Source organism: Telopea speciosissima, chromosome 10 (genome assembly GCF_018873765.1).
Source record: "Telopea speciosissima isolate NSW1024214 ecotype Mountain lineage chromosome 10, Tspe_v1, whole genome shotgun sequence".
NCBI lineage: Eukaryota > Viridiplantae > Streptophyta > Magnoliopsida > Proteales > Proteaceae > Telopea > Telopea speciosissima.
Window position 1 is genome coordinate 51394769 of NC_057925.1, and position 26142 is coordinate 51420910.

Genomic DNA, 26142 nt, shown 5'->3' on the forward strand with positions numbered 1-26142 from the left:
TAACCCGTCATCATCAATAAGCCCACATTAATGTCCAACGTCAGCTTGGAAATTGCAACACAAATATAATAGGAGTTTAGTTCAAGTCTCCTGGCTGGTACCTTACCCCCTCCTCGGTTCGATCTCATATTTCATTTGCATTTTATTTACAAATAAATGTATTTTTAATATTATTTTAATTAACATCATCTTTGTATTTCTAGTTTCTATCTATTTTTAAAAAATATTTTACACATGTATTGTACATTTTTATGTATTTTATCCAATATTTCACTTGCAAATTAAATTTATAATTTTTTCTCGTTGTGATTTCTTACAATTGTTATGATTTTTATTATTTTTGGACTCATTCCTGCCCAATCCCAAATAAAACCAAAAATTTGTACTTTTTGGACCGATCCGGTCTGATCCAAGGTGATTCAGGTTAGTATCAGATCGATATCCGCAGAGTTTGATCCCCTGTCCGATACCGATTCCTAAAACAAGGGTCCTAAGATGTAATCTTCAGTTAAAAACGTCAAAGGGTCTAAATCTCATGCAGATCTGAGCTCTGATTTGGGAGAAATTCAGGCTAGAAGAAGACTGTCAAATTTGATATAAAAAAAAGCAGATATACATGACTTATAGGGCATCAGATGGGGCAATCTGAACCATAAAAACCTGATCCACCGATCGTTGTCGTTCTTTGGGCCTGGATCACAATTAGATCAGCGACCACTGATACCGATACAGATCAAACGATTCCTTCGCTCCGCAACCAATCCCCAAAACCATGATAGATGGTGTCGGCAAATCCTTGTTACACATCTTCTAGAACTAGTTTTTTTACTTATAATTTGGGTTAGCCTGAGGCTTGGGTGAGGGCCTGATTTGGTTTGGGTCCTAGTCCAGGTCTAGGTCTAAGTCTGGGTATGATGAATTTCCTTGAACCACAGATAGGCTACGTTTGGCTGCAAATGGAATTGAAGGGAAGGGAAGTGACGATTTTCAAATCTAATAAAAAAACTTTTATAATCATTACCCCATGTGATTCTTCTTACAACCCAAGTTACATGATTCAAAATTTATTTGAAAGCTTATTTCGAGTATTTTTTAAAGTGATGAAAAATAAGAACCATTTTGTTCAAAAAATTATTTGAGAAATAGGTTCCACAGGGTAAGAAATGGAATGTTTTGTAAAATAACTAGCAAATGAGCCTTTTTAAACCATCTTTAAATACATTAATCATTAAATCATGAAGCCTAGGCCAATTTCAAGGTTATTGACCCGATCAAACCTACAATGGTATTTTAGTCTATTTCTCTTAATGTCTTTATAATAATTCAAGGGAGAAAGAACGCTAACCGGTATACACCTAGACATGGCTTGACGCAGAAAGACCATCACACCCTTGGATCTTTCCACCTTTCCAAGGGGTGTGGCGGTCTTTTCGCATTGAGTTGTGTCTGGGCACAGGTACACACCCATACAAAGCACCGAACATTCCTTTTCCCTAATTCAAGATATCATTGGGTTCATTGGGAACCTTCGGTCATAAAAATGGGTTCTACATCATCTTAGAACACATGTTCAACATCGCTAAGCCCATCAGTGGAGTGACAAAATGAGGAGACTACGATTCTATGTACAAAAGTTCTTAAACTTCAATCATAAGCCCGGCCAAGCCCGACCCTGTTTTAAGTTATACTATAAAATATTTATTGATGTACTATATATATTATAAACTTTAAATGTCACACATATTTCTACCCAAAAAAAATGTCACACATATTTTGTTATATACTTTATTATATATGAAGATAATAAGTGATATATATATATTATATTTTATTATAATGTTATTTTATGTAAAATTGATAATATTCTCCTTGACCCAACCCAACTCAATCACTTCCATGCATCTCTCCCTTCCCCAACTCCATGATCAGAGCCAATTAGGATCAACCTGGCCCAACCTTGAGGGCAGGTGAGGTTTGGATTTTCGAGGCCTTGAGTCAAGGTCGGGTCTGGCTGGGGTTTTAAAAAGCCCGGCCCAACCTGATCCTATTGCAGTCCTATGGTGGGGCATGATTTAGTGCACAATATTGGATCAGGTATTGTAGGTGCAGCGGACGGAGGGTCACTGGGCGTGCACCCGGGGGAAAGAAGGAAAATGGAAAAATGGGAGTCGCCACCTAGATTTAGGGTCCAGGACCCATGAATGGTGCCCCTCTTTCGCAGAAGAGGCGCTAAATTAACTCCAATGACTCAATGGATGGTCTGCCCCAGATCCCTGGGTAAGTGTCAAGTTACGGGCTGGGAAGGTGTTAGGCACCCAGCAACCGCCCGACCGACAACCGGTCTTCCTAGACCAAACTCTGTTGTGTACTGTTGTTTTATACATATTATGCACCTAATTAAACTAATTTTTTTGAAGATTTTTGATTAACTTGATTGAAATTTATGAACCTAATTAGGCTTATTAAGATTAATGTTTTAATCCTAATTACTTTCACTATGCTAGATGATTATGTACATTATGCATCCTAGTTAAGCTAATTAATGGATTTTACTTAAATTAGAAAACCTAACTCTATGGTCAAAAACATGGTTGACTGTAAAAAGAAAACCAAGTTTAATTATATCATGGAGAAGGACAATTATATTGATAAGCAAAACAGCTTATAGGCCAAAATAGCCAAAATTACGAATATGCCACTAAAGGGCCAAAATATGTACAAAGGCATGAAATCATATTTAAATGCTGTAAATAAGCAAAACATGATTAAATAACATTAACATCATGCATTTAGATCATCAAGAGCACATGAAATGGTAAGGAAATGTGGGGTGGTAAAAATTACCAAAATGCCCCTGTTATGGCAAACATGTAGAAAATGCATGATAATTCATGAAAATGTTGACTTATGCTTAAAACATGTTTATTAAATGTTAAAACATGCGAAAAACGTAATAGGAGCCTTTCCGGGGTCCTAAGCAAGGTTTGGTCACAAAATGACCAAAATGCCCCTAAGGGCAAAATGGCAAAAGTGTCAAAAGACACTTAGAATCATTGTAGGCATCGAAAGTGATGTTAAATATCCTAAAATGACTGAACACACCAAATGATATTTCCAGAATGATAGCCTAGGCCCACATTTGGTAAATTACAAAAATGCCCCTAGAGGGCGCAAATGACTTTGTATGCATATCTATCAAGCATGATGGTCACGTATGCATATGAAAACATCCTAAACCATTCTAAAACAGCATGTCATGCATAAAAAACATTTTTTCCTATTTTTCCAGAATTTTTCATTATAATTAGAAAAATGACATTTATACCCCTAAATGAGGTGGGAAATGTATAAAAACTATCAAACATGCATGTCAGTGGATAATGTATAAAAACTATCAAACATGCATGTCAGTGGATAATGATTCCATAAAATCAAGCATGATGAAATATGCATTCCATAATTTTTTTGTGAATTTTTATGCATTTATATTATTTTTAATATTTTCTGAAATGCTAAAAAAGAAGGGAAAACAAAGAAAAATACAAAATCCCCATCACAGATCCGAATTGGATCAAACCAGAGCCCATTCCCACTAATCAAAACATGATCTTTAACATGGTCATAACACTTTTGTCCAAATACCCACCCACATGTTCAGATTTTACATAATCCAAAATCCTTTACAGGGGCAAAAATGTCACAAAAAATGATTTGGAGCTTGAGAAAATTAATGAATGTCAAACATAGTGACAAATATCATCCCTGAAAATTTCATATTTTTATCAATCTTGAATTATTTTTAACATTTTTATAACGGAAAAACAACCTTTGTTGTAAAGAAAATCAAAACAAATACTTAGAAATAAGTAAAAAATATGGAAAAATACCCTTGAAGCGTGGAAGTGTCTGGGCTCAGCTTGAGTAAGTATAGCCGAAAACCTCCAAAAGCCGCTCCAAGTGTGGTTGCTCCGAATGGCAAGAGTGGTGAAGAAGGGGTATTTACGGAATTTTATATCAGTAATGGAGCATAACCTATGGATAAGAAAACCATGGATGGAAAGAGGGGATCAAGGAATACGTGAAGGTAATTTTTCACTAATTTTCCTCCGTCCCTAGACCCTCCAAATGGCCTCCTATTTATAGGAGAAAATCTGTTCGAGGAAAGGTCTAAAAGACCCTTGGGGCCTTAATGGCTGGGGATAAGGTGAGTGATGGGCTCGCTGGGCTTGCGTGTGCTTAGGCCTACTGGGCAGCCTAGGCCGGTGCAGCCTTACCCTAGCTTAGGCAAGTGGGCATGGGGCCATGTGTGGCTCAGCCTAAATGGTGGGGGCTTGTCCCCTGCCGACAGTCCAGCTGGGTCGGGTCAGGCCGCGTTGATCCGGTCTGACTCGGATCGGTCAATTTTTTTTCTATTTTTTTTTCTCTCTTTCTCAAAGATTCCATTTTGAGGGTCCACGTTCAAATGCTAATATCTCCAAAAACGAATGGCCGATTTTGACGCACCACATATCGCCGCGAAGGTCTTAACACGTACTTTCCATCCGTGTGGCAGATATGGCCTGATTTTTCCTAAAAATGGCACGGATATCAAGGAAAGCACATCAAGGTCCAAATGATACCAAAATTACATGAAATTTTACATGTAAGCACAATATGACCAAATAAAGTTATCCAAATGGTTTCAGGTCACATCGGGTGGCTCGGGTACCAAGAACCATGGTAGGGGCAAAACGGTTATTTTTCACAAAAGTTACCCGATTTGGCCGAAACTTTACGTGAAAGCTTATTATGACCAAATGAGGTCATACAAAATGTTTCAGACTAAATCGGGTGGTCCAGATACCGAGAATCGTGCCAGGGGCAAAACGGTCATTTTGACAAAGGTGTTGGATTCGGGTGAAACTTCAAATGTGAACTTAAAATGGTTAAATACGGCTATGTTAGGGGTTTAAGCTCTATTTGGGACAGTTGGTTATAAAAAGTGGGGTAGGGGTAATTTGGTAATTCTTGTCATTCAGTCACCACACGAGTTACGAACTTTACCATCATTGCCAAGACACACTTCCAAGGTGTCAAAATGTGGTGTCTACAGAATGCCCCCATTTGACTGAGGGCACGCAGTGGACGAAAGTCAAATGAATGACTCCACATTTGTCACAGGGGAGCGAAAATACGACCTACACCTTGCTCAAGGATGCAAGCGTTAAAATGAAAATCCGGAAAACGAAAGCCCCCTCGGCAAACAAATTCCAAGAATTTTAAAAAGAGAAAAAGAAGCAAAGTAGACCGGAAAGGAAGTCGTTAAAGATCAGCAATATGAGATACCTAATAACCCAAATAGGCGGTTACCCGATTGAAAACCCGATCAATCCTTTAACTATTCTTAACATCCGACAAATCTTGCTTAATTTAAAGGAAGGAGGTCAGATACTTACCTGGATTTCCAAAAGAATAATGCATGATGAAGTGGAATCTTACAGCTCTTACGCTAATAAAAATGAGTACGAAAGTTCCAAATTGCGATCAACTGCACCATTTGACCCTTGCGAGCTAAAAACTTTGTTATCCTGGGACTAAATACCCGGAGGGTTAAATACCTCGTTGTTTTGGGACTAAATACCCAGAGGGTTAACTGCCTCGTCGTTCTGGGACTAAATACCCTAAGGGTTTAATACCTCGTTATGAAAGTTCAAGGTAAAATGCTACTTTTATTTTTTTTATTTTTTTTTATTTTGCAACCTTATGGCTTTAAACCAAAGGATCTATGGGTAGTCGTATGACTTTGAACCAAATGATCCAGGGGTAGCCGCGTGATGTTGAACCAAAGGATCTAGGGGTGCAAATAGTCCATATTGGCAGTAGTGTACAACTTTGAACCTGAGGATTTCTCAATAGAGGTGCAGATAGTCCATGTTGGCAGTGGTGTACAGCTTTGAACCTGAGGATTTCTCAACAGAGGTGCGGATAGTCCATGTTGGCAGCGGTGTATAGCTTTGAACCTGAGGATTTCTCAACAAATGTGTGGATTATCCATCTTGGCAGCGCTGTACAGCTTTGAACCTGAGGATTTCTCAACAAAGGTGTAGATAGTCCATGTTGGCAGCGGTGTACAGCTTTGAACCTGAAGATTTCTCAACAAAGGTGTAGATAGTCCATGTTGGCAGCGGTGTACAGCTTTGAACCTGAGGATTTCTCAACAGAGGTGCGGATAGTCCATGTTGGCGGCGGTGTACAGCTTTGAACCTGAGGATTTCTCAACAGATGTGTGGATTATCCATCTTGGCAGCAGTGTACAGCTTTGAACCTGATGGAAGTGGAATCTTACAGTTCCTTCGCCTTGTTAATTAACAACTGGGGGATGTAGCCTCCAAATCACGATCACCTGTACTGTTAGGACTTGGCCTAACACGGCCTACAAATCATGTGGAAGATGAAAATTGGGCAGGAATCGAGGAACTCTAATCACTTGCATTCTCCTTCCATCTGAGGAAGAGGACCACGACGCTCCAATGGGTCGAGTCTATAAGGCTGCCACTCTAACGGGTCACCTATTGGTTGATACACTACTGGCACCTATTGGTTGACTCTCTACTAGGTCATGAAAACAGATTGACACTCTATCTGGTCAATATAGGGTTGACCCCCTAACGGGTTAGGGAAGCAGATTGACTCTCTACCGGGTCAAGAGATGGATTAATGCATTATCGGGTCAAGAGATGTGTGACACTTTACTGGGTCATGAATGAATTGATTCGACGCTCTACCGGGTCAAGAGATGGATCGATGCCCTACCGGGTCAAGAGATGTGTGACACTCTACTAGGTCATGAACGAATTGACGCTCTGTCGAGTCAAGACATGGGTTGACACACTACCAGGTCAAGAGATGTGTGACACTCTATTGGGTCATGAATGAATTGACGCTCTACTGGGTCAAGACATGGGTTGACACACTACTGGGTCAAGAGATGGGTTGACGCACTACTGGGTCAAGAGATGGATTGACATTCTATTGGGTCCACATACAGGTGTAAACATAATTCACATGCAAATTGGACTCTTTAAACATCATGCCAAGTTAAACTAAATTGGGAATAAGTACAAATGCAAGCATGAAATATATAAATGCAATCAACATGCAAAATTATTAAATTAAACATGGAATAAACACAAATGCAATCAACATGTAGGCATGAAATAGATGCAGATTAGGGTAAATAACCACAATTAATAGTTAATTTACAGACACGGTCTAACAGCATGTTCACGTAGGAGAGCGTAATCCGTCACCAGGGAACGAGGATTGGAGAAACAAAAAGGAAACCCATCAATGAGTATTACCCCAGATCAAACTGCCTCCGACCCACTCAACATAAATTCAGGAAAACTCCAACTCCCCAATTTTGCTATGAAATATGCCAATTTTTTCATCAATTCCTCTATGGGGTGTAAAAACATGATTTTATTTGGAGTCCCTTGATTTAGATTGAACCAACCATTGAAGTAGGGAGACATGTGTGAGTCATCCGCATTGCTCTGGCACAACCATTTGTCCAAAACATGTAGTACTTGGTTCTCTAGCTGTCACCAATAGCAATCTCATCTGATGTCTTCTACTACAAGGGCTACCAATTGCCCCGGTCAATTCCCCACCACAACCAGCAACGAATATTTTTTTTTTTATTTTTTATTTAAATACTCTCCTTCTGCTACTGATGGTATTCAAGGGTGATCTGTTCAAGTTGTTATCATTAAAAGACAACACGTCATGTCTGGACCCACTCAAGCCTAAAATAACTACATGATATACTTTTGTAAGACACTGCAAAGAGGTCTGATGGGTCTACCATGGACGGAGAGACTAACAGGAATGGTGAGCTCGTGAGAGAAATTGCACAATTAGAAAGAAATCAGTGGTTTGAAGGAAAAAGGATGGTGCGATTGCAAGAGCAAACCCGTCGACTCTAGAGGTGGATAAAACTCTTTGGGAATTCCGCTAATGAAGTGAGTGGTGGAAAGAGCTATACTGAGATTGTGAGAAGATTAGATGATGAAAATAGCGACAAATCTGTCATTCCCTTAAAACATGAAAGTTGGTAAGGAAATTCTTATGAAGCCCCAAAATGATGGGTAATGAAGTTTGGTATGACCGAACTTCAAAGTTGCCTACGTATCCCAAGTCGGGAATCAGGTCGGATGTAGTTCATGCCTGATGATGGTTAAAAATGAGGTTTAATGGAAGATGTGATGGGTGGTGTGACCGAGCTTTAAAGCTGCATACGTGTCCCAAGTTGGGAATCAGGTCGAACGTAGTTCATGCTGATGATGTGTTGGTGTCCAAGCCTTGATAATTAAGTTCCATCATAGCCGGGTGAGCTCGAAGCTGTCGAAGAAAACTTCACCGTATCTAGCCTAGGAGGACTTAGCAGGTTGTAATGGAGCTTTGGACTTGGTTGCAAAAGATGGTAATAGCTCAAATATGCCCCTAGGGTCTAACTAGAATTTGATAATTTTGGCTCCAACAAGTTAACTAAAAACTTAGCATTTTTTGCCCCAAAGGTTTAATCAAGAAGTTTCTAACCCTGTGATTTGTTGAATAGATTGGCAATTTTGCCTCAAAGGCTTAATTGAGAAGATTGGAAAATTTTGCCCCATGGTTACTTGCAAGATCTTTCCCAACGTTACTTGAACCGATGCATCTCATTGATCTTTGATTCTGTCTTTTTTTTTTTTTTTTTTTTTTTTTTTTTTTTGAGATTGCACCGGCTTGGATTTTGAAAATCTTTTCTTTTCTCATTCCTGGGGGCCTCATTACCTTTGTGACATTAGGTTTCAACACAGAGATTTCTCCTGATCAGACCCTAGAAGATATGGGGACATGCTACAAGTAGGAGGGTATTTGGATAATGGGTTGTAGGTAAGCTGAGATGAGCTTTAAAAAAAAAATGCCAAGGCACAACAGGGGAACTAGCGGATTCAAATGTTTCTGGATTCTTTGGGAAAGCAAGCGGCCGAAGATGGCCTCCCTTAATAGGTTCAATGCGGTGAAATCCCTTCTAAGCTCCACTCTCGTTGGAAGGGGATCAGATGTATGGAAAGCTCAAGATCTTTTATTATCAATACTTTGACACCCAAAATGGACAATGGATGGTTGATGAGTTTCTTTTTTTCTTTTTTATTCAGGAAAGCTAGACAATGGGTCGTCGCAAGATTCATCATTAAAAGATAGGAAATAGGGGAAGAATAAACAATATACTCAAGAGAAGCTATTTTATTGAAAGCTGAAAAGGTAACATCAGACACAAACTCACTAGGACTGATACAACACCAAGAAGGAAAGGTAACATCTTTCATAAGTGGAAAACATAGAGAAAAAGAAAGAACAACAACACGACTGCCTACAACAATAACAAACTTAGGCCCAGACATGGCCAAAACATTCAGGTAAGGAAAGCAACCCCATGGGATGAACAGAATCATCTAGGAAACTTCAATTGATAAAGACACCCACAGTAGAGTGGATCAACAGATGTGTGGTGAGAAACTGTTTCCTCCATCTCCAGCAACTTCTGTGTCAAAAAGCTAATGATGTCCAAAACCTTCAAACGCCCTTGTTGGGCCTGACATTGCTGCTTAAGAGAACTACTTATCCTGCTTGGGACAGAGTTCAAACTTCTTTGCATCCAACAAGTTTTGCACTGCATGTTGGAGATTGGTACAATTTTCGGTTGCATGACCCTTCTGATCGTGGTAATGACAGAATAAGTTTGGGTCATACCACTTCGGTTTTGGATCCAAAAGTGGTATGGGTTCTGCCTTCTCAATCAAACCGGCTTCGAGCAAACTGCTAAAGAGTGTCCCCAAAGGCATTCTTAGGTCTGTAAATTGTCTCTTAGGGCGACGAGATGAAACTTGCTTCAGAATACATTGTGTCGCTGTCACCGGAGGCTTCGGAGATTGTTGTAGCTTTGGATCTCCTACATCTCGTTGTTGAAGCTTATCAGAGGATGATGCCTTCTGGAAATGGAAAACCTTGCCTGTGTCGGGATCCTTTCCCTCAAACTTTTTATGGAGGAATTGCTCCCAACAAGCCTAAACAAAGGTTGTTTGCTGTCATCTCTTGAATCACTGAATTGATATGAACTTCCTCGCTTGCATTTCCTAACTTGTTGCACAAAGGAGGATTGTGCCCCTTTAAATTCTTCAGATGGCCGTCCAATCCTCTCAGATGACTTGGTTCCTGGGGAGGCCTCTTTTTCAACTGCTTCTCCTTTCTCATTCTCGAGGGTGCGCTCCATACGTTCCAGTTTTTCCATCAGTGCTTTCTTTAGTTGGGTTTCCGGTGTTTCGGGAGTAGGATCAGAATGCATCATCCAAGCACAATCTTCTTCTGGAGTTAAGTCATGGCAAGAAATCTCGGGAGTATAAAGACAATCTCGTTCAAGTGTCAGCTCGGCCAAATTCATCTGCTTTTGTATCATGACGATCAGGTTGGACAACATCTGCTCTATATTAGTCACTCGAATCACCAATGAATCCATGCTAGCAAGTAGTTGATCTCGACTAGAACTCATGCTAAGGGGTCAGCTCAAGATTGGTTCAAGTTTGGAATGATTCCCCCACCCCCCTTGAATTGAAATAGTGCCGAAAAACGAAAAAGATGAAATGGTGAGATGGTAACAGATGCACTCTCCTTTCTGAACATGACTATAGACAGTAAGCATGCACAACGAGATTCGAACACACAAAAGTTCGCCCAAAAGAGCATGCCACCAACTCAGAGGCATATTGAAGAAAAGTGTACTCAAGTTTGGTGAACTCTCACCTAATAAATCAATCAATTTGGTCCAAACAAGAATTTCCATGCAGGCAATACTACCTTGAGACAGTCACCGAAATCATATGGTGGATAAATTCGGATCTTTCCCTAATACCAGGACAAAAAATGTGGAACCTTTACCAGGTTGAGATCTACGCCACACTAGATTGATTATCGAGGAGTAGGCATCACCCTACTGTCCCAATATCGTGGTGTGGACATAAAAACCAACATTGATGTAGTTATGAACACTTATGCCTTAGCATTAAAGTTAAATCCTTATTCATCCATCGATAGATGGGAGATTGAAACCAGTAAAATCGGCTGCGAAGGAATTCCAAAACGGACCGCAGACAAAGTACAATCAATTGTGGCGCTCCTATGCATTAGGTCTATGTTCAGTACATGATGCATGCATAGGGTAGGCTACAGGATAGAAAAGGTCACCCTTGACAGAATCGATACACATATCGCTTGTATGTACGAAGCGAGTCGAGGGTACGTAGTTCCTTTGATATACCAGAGGTACGATATCAAGGGTTGTGGCTTCGCCGCGGATTACCCATGACTACACATGGGTTCCAACGACTAACCACGAGGTTGAATGATTCCATGCAGTGAGTGTGTGCACAAAGGTGATGCAGGAAGTGGCTATCATCCGATCTCAGAGTACTTAGTATGATGTGCCTCACCTCCCCGAGGGTAGAGGCACAACAGGGAGTACCCTCATCGTTTGATTTCACTTCGAGCATGATGCATGATGCAGTTAGTATAATCACAATATATACAATATATACAAACAATTATGTATAACACAACAAGTATACAACAAAGTGTGGTCAAATCAGAAGTTTGACAGTCCCTAGTGGAGTCGCCACTGTAGGTGCAGCGGATGGAGGGTCGTTGGGCGTGCACCCGGGGGAAAGAAGGAAAATGGAAAAATGGGAGTCGCCACCTAGATTTAGGGTCTAGGACCCATGAATGGTGCCCCTCCTTCGCAGAAGGGGCGCTAAATTAACTCCAATGACTCAATGAATGGTCTGCCCCAGATCCCTGGGTAAGTGTCAAGTTACGAGCTGGGAAGGTGGTAGGCACCCAGCAACCGCCCGGCCGACGGCCGGTCTTCCTAGACCAAACTCTGTTGTGTACTGTTGTTTTATACATATTATGCACCTAATTAAACTAATTTTTTTGAAGATTTTTGATTAACGTGATTGAAATTTATGAACCTAATTAGCCTAATTAAGATTAATGTTTTAATCCTAATTACTTTCACTATGCTAGATGATTATGTACATTATGCATCCTAGTTAAGCTAATTAATGGATTTTACTTAAATTAGAAAGCCTAACTCTATGGTCAAAAACATGGTTGACTGTAAAAAGAAAACCAAGTTTAATTATATCATGGAGAATGAAAATTATATTGATAAGCAAAACAGCTTATAGGCCAAAATAGCCAAAATTACGAAAATGCCACTAAAGGGCCAAAATATGTACAAAGGCATGAAATCATATTTAAATGCTGTAAATAAGCAAAATATGATTAAATAACATTAACATCATGCATTTGGATCATCAAGAGCACATGAAATGGCAAGGAAATGTGGGGTGGTAAAAATTACCAAAATGCCCCTGTTATGGCAAACATGTTGAAAATGCATGATAATTCATGAAAATGCTGACTTATGCTTAAAACATGTTTATTAAATATTAAAACATGCGACAAAAGTAACAGGAGCCTTTCCGGGGTCCTAAGCAAGGTTTGGTCACAAAATGACCAAAATGCCCCTAAGGGCAAAATGGCAAAAGTGTCAAAAGACACTTAGAATCATTGTAGGCATCGAAAGTGATGTTAAATATCCTAAAATGACTGAACACACCAAATGATATTTCCAGAATGATAGCCTAGGCCCACATTTGGTAAATTACCAAAATGCCCCTAGAGGGCGCAAATGACTTTGTATGCATATCTATCAAGCATGATGGTCACGTATGCATATGAAAACATCCTAAACCATTCTAAAACAGCATGTTATGCATAAAAAACATTTTTTCCTATTTTTCCAGAATTTTTCATTATAATTAGAAAAATGACATTTATACCCCTAAATGAGGTGGGAAATGTATAAAAACTATCAAACATGCATGTCAGTGGATAATGATTCCATAAAATCAAGCATGATGAAATATGCATTCCATAATTTTTTGTGAATTTTTATGCATTTATATTATTTTTAATATTTTCTGAAATGCTAAAAAAGAAGGGAAAACAAAGAAAAATACAAAATCCCCATCACAGATCCGAATTGGATCAAACCAGAGCCCATTCCCACTAATCAAAACATGATCTTTAACATGGTCATAACACTTTTGTCCAAATACCCACCCACATGTTCAGATTTTACATAATCCGAAATCCTTTACAGGGGCAAAAATATCACAAAAAAAATGATTTGGAGCTTGAGAAAATTAATGAATGTCAAACATAGTGACAAACATCATCCCTGAAAATTTCATATTTTTATCACTCTTGAATTATTTTTAACATTTTTATAACGGAAAAACAACCTTTGTTGTAAAGAAAATCAAAACAAATACTTAGAAATAAGTAAAAAATATGGAAAAATACCCTTGAAGCGTGGAAGTGTCTGGGCTCAGCTTGAGTAACCTTTTTTTGACTGTAAGTATCGCCGAAAACCTCCAAAAGCCGCTCCAAGTGTGGTTGCTCCGAATGGCAAGAGTGGTGAAGAAGGGGTATTTACGGAATTTTATATCAGTAATGGAGCATAACCTATGGATAAGAAACCATGGATGGAAAGAGGGGATCAAGGAATACGTGAAGGTAATTTTTCACTAATTTTCCTCCGTCCCTAGACCCTCCAAATGGCCTCCTATTTATAGGAGAAAATCTGTTCGAGGAAAGGTCTCAAAGTCCCTTGGGGCCTTAATGGCTGGGGACAAGGTGAGTGATGGGCTCGCTGGGCTTGCGTGTGCTTAGGCCTGCTGTGCAGCCTTACCCTGGCTCAGGCAAGTGGGCATGGGGCCATGTGTGGCTCAGCCTAAATGGTGGGGGCTTGTCCCCTGCTGACAGTCCAGCTGGGTCGGGTCAGGCCGCGTTGATCCGGTCTGACTCGGATTGGTCAATTTTTTTTCTATTTTTTTTTCTCTTTCTCAAAGATTCCATTTTGAGGGTCCACGTTCAAATGCTAATATCTCCAAAACCAAATGGCCGATTTTGACGCACAACATATCGCCGCGAAGGTCTTAACACGTACTTTCCATCCGTGTCACAGATATGGCCTGATTTTTCCAAAAAATGGCACGGATATCAAGGAAAGCACATCAAGGTCCAAATGATACCAGAATTACATGAAATTTTACATGTAAGCACAATATGACCAAATAAAGTTATCCAAATGGTTTCAGGTCACATCGGGTGGCTCGAGTACCAAGAACCATGTCAAGGGTAAAACGGCCATTTTTCACAAAAGTTACCCGATTTGGTCGAAACTTTACGTGAAAGCTTAATATGACCAAATGAGGTCATCCAAAATGTTTCAGACTAAATCGGGTGGTCCAGATACCGAGAATCGTGCCAAGGGCAAAACGGTCATTTTCACAAAGGTGTTGGATTCGGGTGAAACTTCAAATGTGGACTTAAAATGGTTAAATACGGCTATGTTAGGGGTTTAAGCTCTATTTGGGACAGTTGGTTACAAAAAGTGGGGTAGGGGTAATTTGGTAATTCTTGCTATTCAGTCACCACACGAGTTACGAACTTTACCATCATTGCCAAGACACACTTCCAAGGTGTCAAAATGTGGTGTCTATAGGTATCGGTCACATGCAATACCAAAACGATATTGATACAGTATCGGTCTGGAGGTCACATCAGACAAACTTACCTCTAAACTTTTTTTAAAAATGGATTTTTTGACTGTTTTACCCTTTGTCTATACAATGTCACCTAAAATACCAAAACGGTATTGATATGTATCGGCCTTGATAGGTCATATCGGACAAATTTACCTCTAAACTTTATAAAAACAATGGATTGTCTGACTGTTTTACCCTTTGTCCTTACCAAGTTACCGATATGGTATCAAGATCGACTTGCAAAACCGACACTGGGTACATTTGTCATGGTATACGGGTTGAACGTTTTCAGTTTTCCATTTTGCAAGTTAGTTGCGAATTTGCAATCACCCTGTTATTTCAATGATTTCATGCATACTCTCTTTTCCAGAAGATCTGGTTATTCCTTAAAAAAAAATTAAATGAAAAAGAAAAGACAAAAAAAAAAACATTTTCCCCCTCCAAAATCCGTTTTAGGAATGTTAGATAGAGACGTTTGTCCTCTAGGATCCACATCCTCTACTTCCATCGGTGTACTTCCATCCTACTTCCACTACTTCTCCGCATGCCACCTGTCTTTTTTACCATCCAACGGCTTGTATTGAATTAAATCAAATTTTTTTTAAATTCTGAAAAGACCTCTTTAAAACGGTTTAAACCCCTAAACCGAACTCACTAATCGAACCAGATTTCACTCAAACTAAACCCACTTCTAACCGAACCATTTTCAATCAAACTAAACCCATCTCCATTTCACTCATCCCCATTTCATTTAGAACGAAAAGCCCTCAATCAAAGAAGATGTTGCAGAACCTCTCCATCGCTCCATCATCTGGCTACCAAACTGGGACAGAAAATGGCTCCATCTTCGGCCGACGATAATAAACAGAAGGAAAACTCAGCATAACCTTGCTGGCTCATTGGAAAGAGTTTAATTCCTGAACCACTCTCAGGCTTTAGTCCATTAGAGCTCTGGAGTCTTTATTTCTTACCGAACGAAACGCGGATTCGCACTTGGGTTGTTGGATTGTAAAAGGAATTAACAATGCAAAAACGAGCAGCAACAGCAGCAGGAGAAGAAGAAGGGTCTACCGGGTGAATCTCGCAAACCGCCTGAGACCTGTTCATATAAGGTAAAATGGATAAAAGAAAGAACAAAATCAAAAATCAAAGCAGATGATGAAAAAAAAATACAGAACATTGTAAATAAAATCACCATCAAGTTTTTTCTTGTTTCTTGAATTCTAGGTTTAGTTCATCAGCCATAACAGGGTAGTAGGGGTCTTGAGAGATTTTCACGATTTCGCCTCATTTGGATCTGTTTCTGTGCTTCTCTGCTTGCATTTCCATTCGTCTCAAATTTTCTTATTTGGGTTTTCTTTCTTTCTTCTCATTTTACTGTTTCCTTGACTTACCATCTAAGCTATTTCCTTTTTCTGCTTTTGACCTTTTTGATGTGTTGAATTTTCTTCTCGTTCTCTGTTTTTTTCTCCATCCTCATCCAGATTATTTGGGTTCTCTTCATCTCTCTTTTATTAACAATTTGAAGATTGCGTATGGTGTTCTTCAACCTCCACAATTGTTGTCATGGTCTTGGCAAACGATGAGGGCTTCTCTTAGACCTCGGCTCAGACTCGTTGCTTCCCTGAACCCCATCATAGTCGCCAACTTCGTTGTTTTAAAAGAAGGGGAAAAAAATGTGATCTCCCAAGCTCCTCTCTGATTTTGTTCGCCGGAAGTTTCAAGTCCTCTCTTCCGTCGGAGACGATATGACGACCTAGTTAAGGTTCATCGGTTCATCCCTTGGAGGTTGCGAGATTCACCCAGTAGACCCTTCTTCTTCTCCTGTCTCATCTTTGAACCAGTCGGGTTGGGTTGTTTAGGGGTTAAAGGTTTGGTTCAAAGGTTTCATCTGGTTTTGAAAGCATTTAGAATTTTTTTGAATGGTTTCACTTCTAGACGTTGGATGGCTGTCAAGCCACGTGGCACGCAGAGAAATCGTGGAAACAGGATGGAAGTACAGCCAATGGAAGTAGAGGATGTGGATCCCTCTCGTCTGATACACCACGCACGTTGGTTGTGCTTTACTGCTTCCTCACTTCTCAATCTCGTCTCTCACTCTCACTTTTTATTACTGCTTCCTCACTTCTCAATCTCCTCACTTTTCATATCTTTCAGTTTTAGGAGTAGAGTTCGAACTTTCGTTACCTCAGTCGGTGTGTTTCAAACAGAGATCTCTCTGTCTCTCGGTTTCTCTGTTTCTTCGTTCTTAATTTGCTCGACTCAGTGTTAGTTTCAGTGTTCCTGTCTGGAGTCAAAAACTGACGAAAAATTGTTCTATTCTCACAGGCTTCTCCCAAAAAAAACTCCATTGGGGCATATGTGGTTAGTCATTTCTGTTGATTTTATATTTCCCTTTTTTTATTCTTTGGATACTAAAATTGTAGTAACTACGATCCGATTTCTTCTGAATTTTACTATTTCTGTAACTGAGGATGACTGCAACGTTACATGCCAAGATCAACAGGAGGAAGCTCCTCTGGTTTGGTTTTCCTATTCGCCTCGTCTTATTAATTTTCGATTTCCACCATCTGTGCTTCAGTTCATCAATTTGCAGGGAAGAAATATTGAATCGGGCGATGCCTTTTAGACTCTTTGGAATACTCATGGGTAGGCATTAGACAGCGTTAGCTCCAATTTGTGTGTTCAATTTTATTCATGGGGTCTCCATGTTTCTGCGTGCTTTTAGGTGGAGTGGTGATCGTGTAAGTGCTTAATTTTCTGTTCGGGCATTTAAATTTCTTTGTTCAGTATTATTGTATTCGTGTTCATTTTCCATAGGGGCAATTACGATCAATTTTCAAATTAAAACTATCTTATCTTCTTTTTTAAAACTACCATGCTTTTAAACTTTTACATCTCCTTCTACCCTCATGCTTTTAAATACCTAGATTGCCTTTCCTTTTCACATAGTAACCTGCTAATCTATTTAACCTACCATTCTTCTTCTATTTTTTTTACTATTTATCATTAAAATAGTAAAAATTGAAAGTACCCACCTGCTTCTTTTCTCTCCCATTTTTTATTCCCTTTTTTTTTCTTCTTCTATTTAATTTATTTTTTATTCAACATTTCAGTCTCATTGTTCTTCTTCGAACTAATCATGGTCGCCCGTATCAGGCGATACGTACCGATTTTGCTAGTCATCGATATCGTGTCGATACCTTATCAATAGCACAGTACGAATAAGAGGTAAAATGGTCAGAAAACTCATTTTTTAAGGAGATTCAGGGTAATTTTGTCCGACAGAGCCGATCTAGGCTGATATTGTATCGGTTTTGTAGGTTACCGATACCTGTTTCGATACTGTGCACAAAAACCATGGAACAAATCGACTCTCTTTAAAAAATTAATTAAATAAAAACATTGAAGAAAAAACAAACAAAAAAGAATGGGGTAAAAAATAGGAGAGAGAAGAAGCGGGTGGGTGGGTGTTTTCATTTTTTACTATTTTAATGACAAAAAATAATAAAAATTAGAAAAAGAATGGTAAGTTAAATAGATTAGCAGGTTACCAGGTGAAAAAGAAGGATAATCTGGGTATTTAAAACATGAGGGTAGAAGGAGATGTAACAGTTTAAAAGTAGGATAGTTTTAGAAAAAAAATCTAAGGTAGGATAGTTTTGATAAATATAGGCTAAGTTTAGAGTAGTGATAGTAATTGCCTCAGACGATGTACTGGTGCGTCCATAGCTTTCGGATTCCTTTCTTCTTACTTTCTCCAGTTTTTTTTATTTCTTTTATTCACCTCTAGTTATCCATTTGCTCTCTGATAATAAATTCTCACATAGATAACGAAGCACGGAAAGTGAAATCCGTTTCGGATCAGAGCGTCCTTCCCAAAGGAATGGCAGGCCAAGTAAGTCTTAGGGGCTGTAGTGCTGCACAGGATCTTTTTCATATTAGCGCAGAACGTAACCTGTTAATGTTCAGTTTTGTTTATGACTGTATTTCACTCATAGCACATGTTAGCATTAGTATGTTTTGAATCTTTCAAATAAAGCTTAATGTTCGACTAATCGGATTGGGTCTTGTTCTCATAGGTACGTTACCCTGCCGGATCATCATAAAGAAATGGAGCATGTTTGTATGGTATGCCATGTGTGCGACCTACTTTTATTATATCATAATCACTGTTGTTAGTCGTTGAGAACTAGAGGTGTAAATGAATAGCCGAAATCCGTTTCGTATCTGTGTTCGTATTCATTTAGCACTATTCGAATCCGTCTGAAAGATAAACGAATGCGGATACAGATAGGCTATAGCTATCTGAAAGCTATATTTACATGTAAACGGATAAAATATTCGATCCGTATCTGTGTCCATATCCATTTAGCACTATTCGAATCCGTTCGAAAGCTAATCGGATGCGGATATAGCAATATCCGAGCCGAATTCGATTTGTTTACATCCCTATTGAGAACCCATGTATTGAGGGAAAATTATCTCCTCTAGTTCCCTGCCCGGCCTAGTTCCCCTGTGCCTCTAGTAAGGGGGGGGGGAGTGGACTCCACCCAAGCAGAGTGTTCGTGCAGGGGTAGGGTGATCATTGCATCCCCCTTGTTAGGGGCACTAGGGAATTAGGCCGGACAGGGAACTGAAAATTGGAGGAGATAAAGATCCTGTATCGAGTCTTTTTCCTAACCATGTAAATCTTGATCAAAATATATTTCCTTTATTTTTTTTTGGAAGTAGGGTTTATAGATCGACACATGGTGTAAATCCTTTGGCTAAAACTTACCACTTGAATTGAGGATGATATTGACAATATGACCACAAATTTTGATATCCAAGTAACATGCCACTTGGTAGATCTATAGGTCCATCTGGGAAAGGCATACTGTAGAGGAAAAATGTCCCCTAATAAGATATGAAACTATATAATACTTAATTGATATCTTTAGAATAACATACAAGTTCTCTTTTACTGATTTCGTGTATTATAATGTATTCCGTATGTTTTGTGAAACATTAGAGATGCAATAATAGCATAATAGTAAGGGGAAAGTGTAATAAAATATATTACAAAATCATTATTCCATTGAGTTTGTAAGAAGCTTGTGCACAAGTACCTGTTGTGAACATTTGTGAGAGAGTTCAGTGAAACTCTTATTATTGAGTTTCTGTATTTCATCTAGAAATTAGGATTATGCTGAATCCTTTTATTTAAATTATAGACATCACTAACAAAGAGAAAGTGACAGAAATAGGAAAAATAATTGATTCATCATCTATAACATCTGCTCATCCCGTGATTCGCAAGTACCACCGCCCACCCATTCTCTATGACGTCGTCCCACTTTGCAAGATCACACCACCTCTGTTCGAATCCTCCCACCCCACCACCAAGGAGCACTATTGCCGTTTTCCAGCTGCGAAGGTTCATCTTTTAACTTGTTTTCCACAATCACTTAGTTGTATTGATTTTCTGTTAATTTCAATGGGTCTTTTGTGTTTATGAAAAAACATTTTTGTTTTCCCTTCAACCTTTCATTTCTCAGGCCATGCGGTTCCTTTGCTCTTCCAGTGTGTTTCTCATAGAACAAATAGACCGAAAGCTGCCCGACCCTCTAAAATACACCAGAACCCATAAAGTCCGATCACTTGGAATTGATGAAACGCCCAATGATGGGGCTGGAAAAATAAAAAACAATAAACAGATCTACTTTGTTTTTCTTGTTTTTAGTTTTGAGAAACAGATTCAATTACCCGTTCCCCTCGGCTGGTGGTGGCGACTACAATTCATGGTTCCTTGCAGAACTGCGGCACATTTCAATCTTGGGTTCTTCTTCTACTCCTTCCCCTCTCAATATCCCCCTCACACCCCTTTCCCCCACCCCGCCTCAACCTCTCTTTTGCAAACCCGCCCCCATACTATCATCTTCAACTCCGGCCCTATCCTCTGCTCTTTCCCACGCGACCTTCCTCTTTCTTCCCCATCCCAACGCCCACCCCCTCTCCCTCAGTCCCTCAATCCCTACTCCCTTCTGTCACCACTCGTCGCCCTCGGCTGGTCATGACACCTCCAGTTCAGGGGTCCTTGCAAAACCCTTTTTGTTTGTTGGTAATAGGGTCTCTGCGGAACCACGACGGAGAAGAAGAAAAAAGGCTGGAATGTTGAAAAAGAATAAACAATAAACAAATAAAAAGGAGAAAGAGAAAACGAAGAGGAGAGATTTAAAAAATAAAAGAAAAGGGAGAGAAAAAGAAAGAAGAATAATTGAAGAAAGGTAAATTTTACCGCATACACAAGAGAGATGAGCTTGAGAAGAAATATCAGACTTCAGGGAATAAAGGATTGGCGAGATAGCTGGTATGGAAGGGAGGGTGTAGGGTTAGAGGGCGGAACAGGAGGAAAGGGTGGGATTTTGGGGCGGAGTTGCAGATGCGTTCCTCAAAGGAACAATAGGGGTGGGTGGGGCGGTTGTGTTCTGTCGCCTTCTACGAAGAAGATGGAAAAGAAGGATGTGGGTCCCATTTGTCTTTAAAAAATAATAATCATAAACCGTGAGTAAAAATTGCCAATATTATAAAATACACATGGCATCCAATTACCGCACAAGGAGTGAAATCTCACTCCTCGTACGAGGAGCTGAGCCAGACTCCTCTTCTTTGTGGTTTCGTTATTTTTTAGGGTAATTTACACACACCATCCCTGAGGTTTGACGAAAGGATAATTTTACCTTCTAGTTTTGAAAAATTCTGCGTATCCTCTTGAGGTTTGCAAACGATAATAAATAAATCCATTCCGTCAGTTCATGACTAACTGTGTTAAAATTTAGATTTGAATTGACGGAATCACCCTTATAAGAAGAAACACAAAAAAAACAAAAAAAAACCTGTAATTCATCTTTCCCAAAATCGATTGGGGAAGATGAGTTGCAAGTATGGGAAATCAATTTACACCTTACCAGCCTAAACACCACTGCAAGCTGATCAATCTCATCAATTTATAGACATGCACCATACTGCCATGGGCAACACAACAACCACCATTAGGGCTTGCCCATATTTTAGATAGAGTCTTTTCTCTCTCTCTCTCTCTCTCGCTTGTGCGTGCGAGCGCAAGCACCTTCGAAACCACATCAGAATACGAATAAAAGGCATTAGAAACTAATTCTCTATGACTTCTGAAAGCCCTAGTCTCAAATCTTTAGTTTATCTGGAAGATATGGAAGAGCTTGAAAAGGTGTTCAATCGATTTGATGCAAATGGTGACGGAAAAATCTCGTCCACAGAGCTTGGCAACGTTCTCAATGCCCTTGGCTCTGAAAGCTATCTAGAGGAGATTCACCGCATGATGATAGAGATCGACACCGACGGAGATGGCTACATCGATCTCAAAGAATTTGCCAATTTCCACCGTGGAAGTTCCATCGGTGATGCAGACACCGGTAATGGGATGAAAGAGCTGAAAGATGCATTTGATATGTACGATAAGGATCAAAACGGGTTGATATCGGTAAATGAACTTCATATGGTGTTGAAGAGCTTGGGGGAGAAGTATACCATCCAAGACTGCTCCAAGATGATCACCTCTGTCGATGCCGACGGCGATGGAAACATTAATTTTGAAGAATTCAAGATGATGATGACAAAAGGCAAGGCTCAGGCTCACATTTCTACAACTCATCTTCCCCAAAATCGATTGGGGAAGATGAGTTGCAGGTTTTTTTTTTTTTTTTTTGGTTTCTTCTTATAAGTAATTCCGTCAGTTCAAATCTAAATTTTAATACAGTTAGTCATGAACTGACGAAATGGGCTTATTTGTTACCGTTTGCAAACCTCAGGGGGTACACAGAATTTTCCAAAATTGGAGGGTAAAATTATCCTTTCGTTAAACCTCAGGGATGGTATATGTAAATTACCCTAAAAACAATCCGAGGTCACACATAGGAGGATGGGTTTTTCAGGATCTTTATCGCCCCCAGTACTGGGGGCATCCATTGCGCATCGTGCGGTGCAGCACGAGCCATGTGTGCACGATGGGGCCATTTTCATGGATTTATTTGCAGCACATGTCCAACAACCAATTAGGTTAGCTTGAGCTCATCTATTTGTATTTAAATAAGGGAAAATATCTACCCCCTCCCCTCTAAGTTTGCCTAATATCAATCCAATACCCAAGTTTTGAAAAATATCTACCCCCTCCCCTACTTTATAAAGATTATATCAACCGTGCCCTAACCATGTAACGGTATTAAAAAACCCGTGTAAAAACAAAATTACCCTTTTTAATACTTATGGAAAACATTTGTCTTTCTCCTTTGATTTTGAAAAGACTATATTACCCTTATGTAGAGTTAAAAGGCAAATCAAACGAATCTTGGCTTTCATCGATCAACTTCGACAACTCCGACTTGGGTAACCTTAATTTTACCCTCGCCATGCCTTCGTCGGTCACGAGACTTCTTTCCTTCACGGACGACAAATCTGAAGTTGCCCGTCGGGTTAACATGAGGCTTTCCATTCTCTCTTTTGCACTCATCCGAACCCCTGGCCTCACTTTCCTCTGAAGAATATTCTTATCTTGTTCTTGAGGAAATTTTGTTCTTTCCAAGAGGAAATAGAGTTTCCTTGGCTTCAGTTCTTGTTGTGGTTCCAAAGGCTTTGCTTTGATGCCGAAGTGCTTCACAGTTTCTGATTCTATGAGGATATGGCCTGGGTAGTCTTTCGTTACTTCCCCTACTTTTAATGGCGTTTTAAACTTAACCGTCTCGCCATCTACGGTCATCACCATAGCTAACCTTCTCCTTAATTACTCCTATTGTATTTCCCATTTTTTGTTTTGTGAATTTCGAATTCGAAACTCAGGCTTCTCTCTTGTTCCATCAAGAGAACGATTTGGGAGAACTAACTCTGTTCTTCTATTTATAAGAAGAAATGGATAGATAGATAGACAAAAGGGAAGAGATAGAGGCGAAGAGAGAGAGAGAGCCCGTGATATGTGGGCCGAACTCGTATTTGGAGGTGTTGAAGGAGATGGATTTTCGTAATTAAATATTGATTAACGTAAATAAAATATTAATGTGAAAATCTATCAAGACAAATCTATTTAGTAACTCTGTTTTGCTTACAAATAGATGATGAAAGTAGCAGAGAAAAGATGAAATTCGGCGGCATGTGTTGTGGTGTTGCCACTGCTGCTGCTGCTATGATGGTGGTGCTGGCGCTACTGCTACTGCTATGGTGGTGGTGTTGGCGCCGCTGCCAGAATAATATGAAGAAGAAGAGGATCTCCCAGAGAAGAAGAAACCAGAGAAGCAGAGGAAGAAGAAGAAACGCGAGAACCAGAGGAAGAAGAAGAAACGGAACAGGCCAGTTCGGTTGTTCGTCTTCGTTGTTTATTGGTAGAACGTCTTCTTTCCCTTGTTTATTTCTTCAATTTTTTAGTTGCAGGTATGAAAAGGTCTTTGGCTTTTAGGGAAAAACGATGAAATGGGATTTGATTTTGAGAGAAAAACGATAAAAAAAAAATGCCTTTTGGGGGTCGGGGGGGGGGGGGCGGAAACGATAAAAAAAATGATATTTGGGGATTGGAGGGGTAAAATTGAAATTAAAATAATTTAAGGGTAATTTGGGATTTTAGATAAATTAGATCTGTCCACGTCATCAGTTAATAGTCATTTTTTTCGATTAGGATGCGATTGATATAATCTTTATAAAGTAAGGGAGGGGTAGATATTTTTCAAAACTTGGATATTGGATTGATATTAGGCAAACTTAGAGGGGAGGGGATAGATATTTTCCCTTTAAATAATGAGGAATAATTTTGGTAATTCGTATATACCACTATAACCAAAAGAAAACCAAAACGAAATGGTTCCCCATCCACGTCACCAATCTGTGTGAATCCATATCCAATAAATATCGACCCTCCAATTATAAGCCATTTTGGCGATCCCCAACCGTCGATGTTTCTCCCATTTCTTCTTTTTCTCTCGATGTTTTGTTTTTGTCCATTGTCTCTTCCTTTGTATGTTTATTCCATTCTGGCTTTTCTTCTCTCTTATTTTCCTGGACCTTCCCCTCTTCCTCCCTCTCTCCTTCATCTAAGACCTTTGACTTTGCAGTCACCAAGAAAACGGAGACAATATTCTCCTGGGGTATGCATAATCCATCTTTTTTTTTCTGTTCCTTTTCTGCAGATTCCTCTACTGTTCTTTGTTTTCCGTTAACCCATTTGGTTTTCTGCTTGAAGCGTTTTGAGATGAGACATAAGCTCAGTTTTGTGGGTCTTGATTTCTCTATCTGTTTATGATTCTGAATGTATTAATGTTTAGCTTTAATTTTTTGTGGATTTCTTGAAATGCGAATGTTCCAGCGTATTGTTCAGGATGATTCGTTTTCTACCACAAAAAATAAAAAGAAAAAAGTTCAAAGGGTTTCACAGTGAAACCTCAAATCTTAAGCCGTTAGTCCTACCCAAACAGATAGGATTCAATTCCAGCCCGTAAGGTCTCCCGTCTCCCTAGCATGCTCCTGAGAATGGGACTCAATTCTTAAGGTCTCCCTAGCATGCTATTGGAAGTACATTTCTGCACTTCCACTCAATAATTAGATTTAATGTGCAAAGAGACGAAGTAAAGTTTTGATACGAATTTGGAATCTGTAGGCATTTTTCGGGGATGGGATGATCAACCAGCCATTAAAGAAGGGATCTGAAAGAACCACAGTGCTTTTTCCGCCGGCGATGGTTGCGGTGATAGTTGCATCACAGAGAGGGAGGAGTTAAGAGAGGGGAGGGAATGTGTAACTAGGGTTAGGTTAGGGTTGGGTGGGTGAATCCCATAACTCAAATATGACCTTTAGGTTTAAAGGTGCCATGTGTCGGCAATCTAAGTGTTAAATGCAGCAAAATGAGGATGTCAGTACCTAGGGTTAAGTTAGGGTTGAGTGGGTGAATCCCATTACTCAAATATGACCTTTAGATTTAAAGGTGCCATGTGTCGGCAATCTAAGTGGTAAATGCAGCAAAATGAGGATGTCTGAGAAGTGAAGACTCGCATTTCAGCTTTCCTTCTGTTGTTGTTTTTTTCGGAGTTGTATCCTTCCATGGCCGAGAAAGCAACCTCTAAGCTCTAAGGTAAGATCTCAATTTGGGGCTTTGGGCAGGTAAACTTTTCTGCTCATTTTTTGTCGGAGCAGCTTGATGTGCTATTGTAGTCTGTGTCAGTGAGGAAATATACATTAAACAAATCAAATGATAAATAAGTAAAACTGATAAGTGATAATTCATGGTAGCTTTTTTTTTTTTTTTTTTTCCCGCTCTTAACTGGACAGCTTCCAATGAGTTTTTCTATATACAGTTTGTGGAGCTGTGAGGGCGGAAAATCCTGGGTTTTTTTTTGGTTTTTTTTTTTTAGGGTTCTAATTGTTTCCATATTGAATGGATGGACATCTTGGT

General features: G+C 39.5%; 1 protein-coding gene across 1 annotated transcript; it reads left to right on the forward strand.

Moving 5' to 3' along the window:
• Positions 1 to 21858: 21858 nt before the first annotated feature.
• Positions 21859 to 24996, forward strand: LOC122643710 (probable calcium-binding protein CML18). The gene is made up of 2 exons (XM_043837303.1): positions 21859 to 22347; positions 24937 to 24996. Exons 1-2 carry the CDS (start codon positions 21859 to 21861, stop codon positions 24994 to 24996), a joined length of 549 nt encoding a protein of 182 aa, XP_043693238.1.
• The last annotated feature ends 1146 nt before the right edge of the window (positions 24997 to 26142 follow it).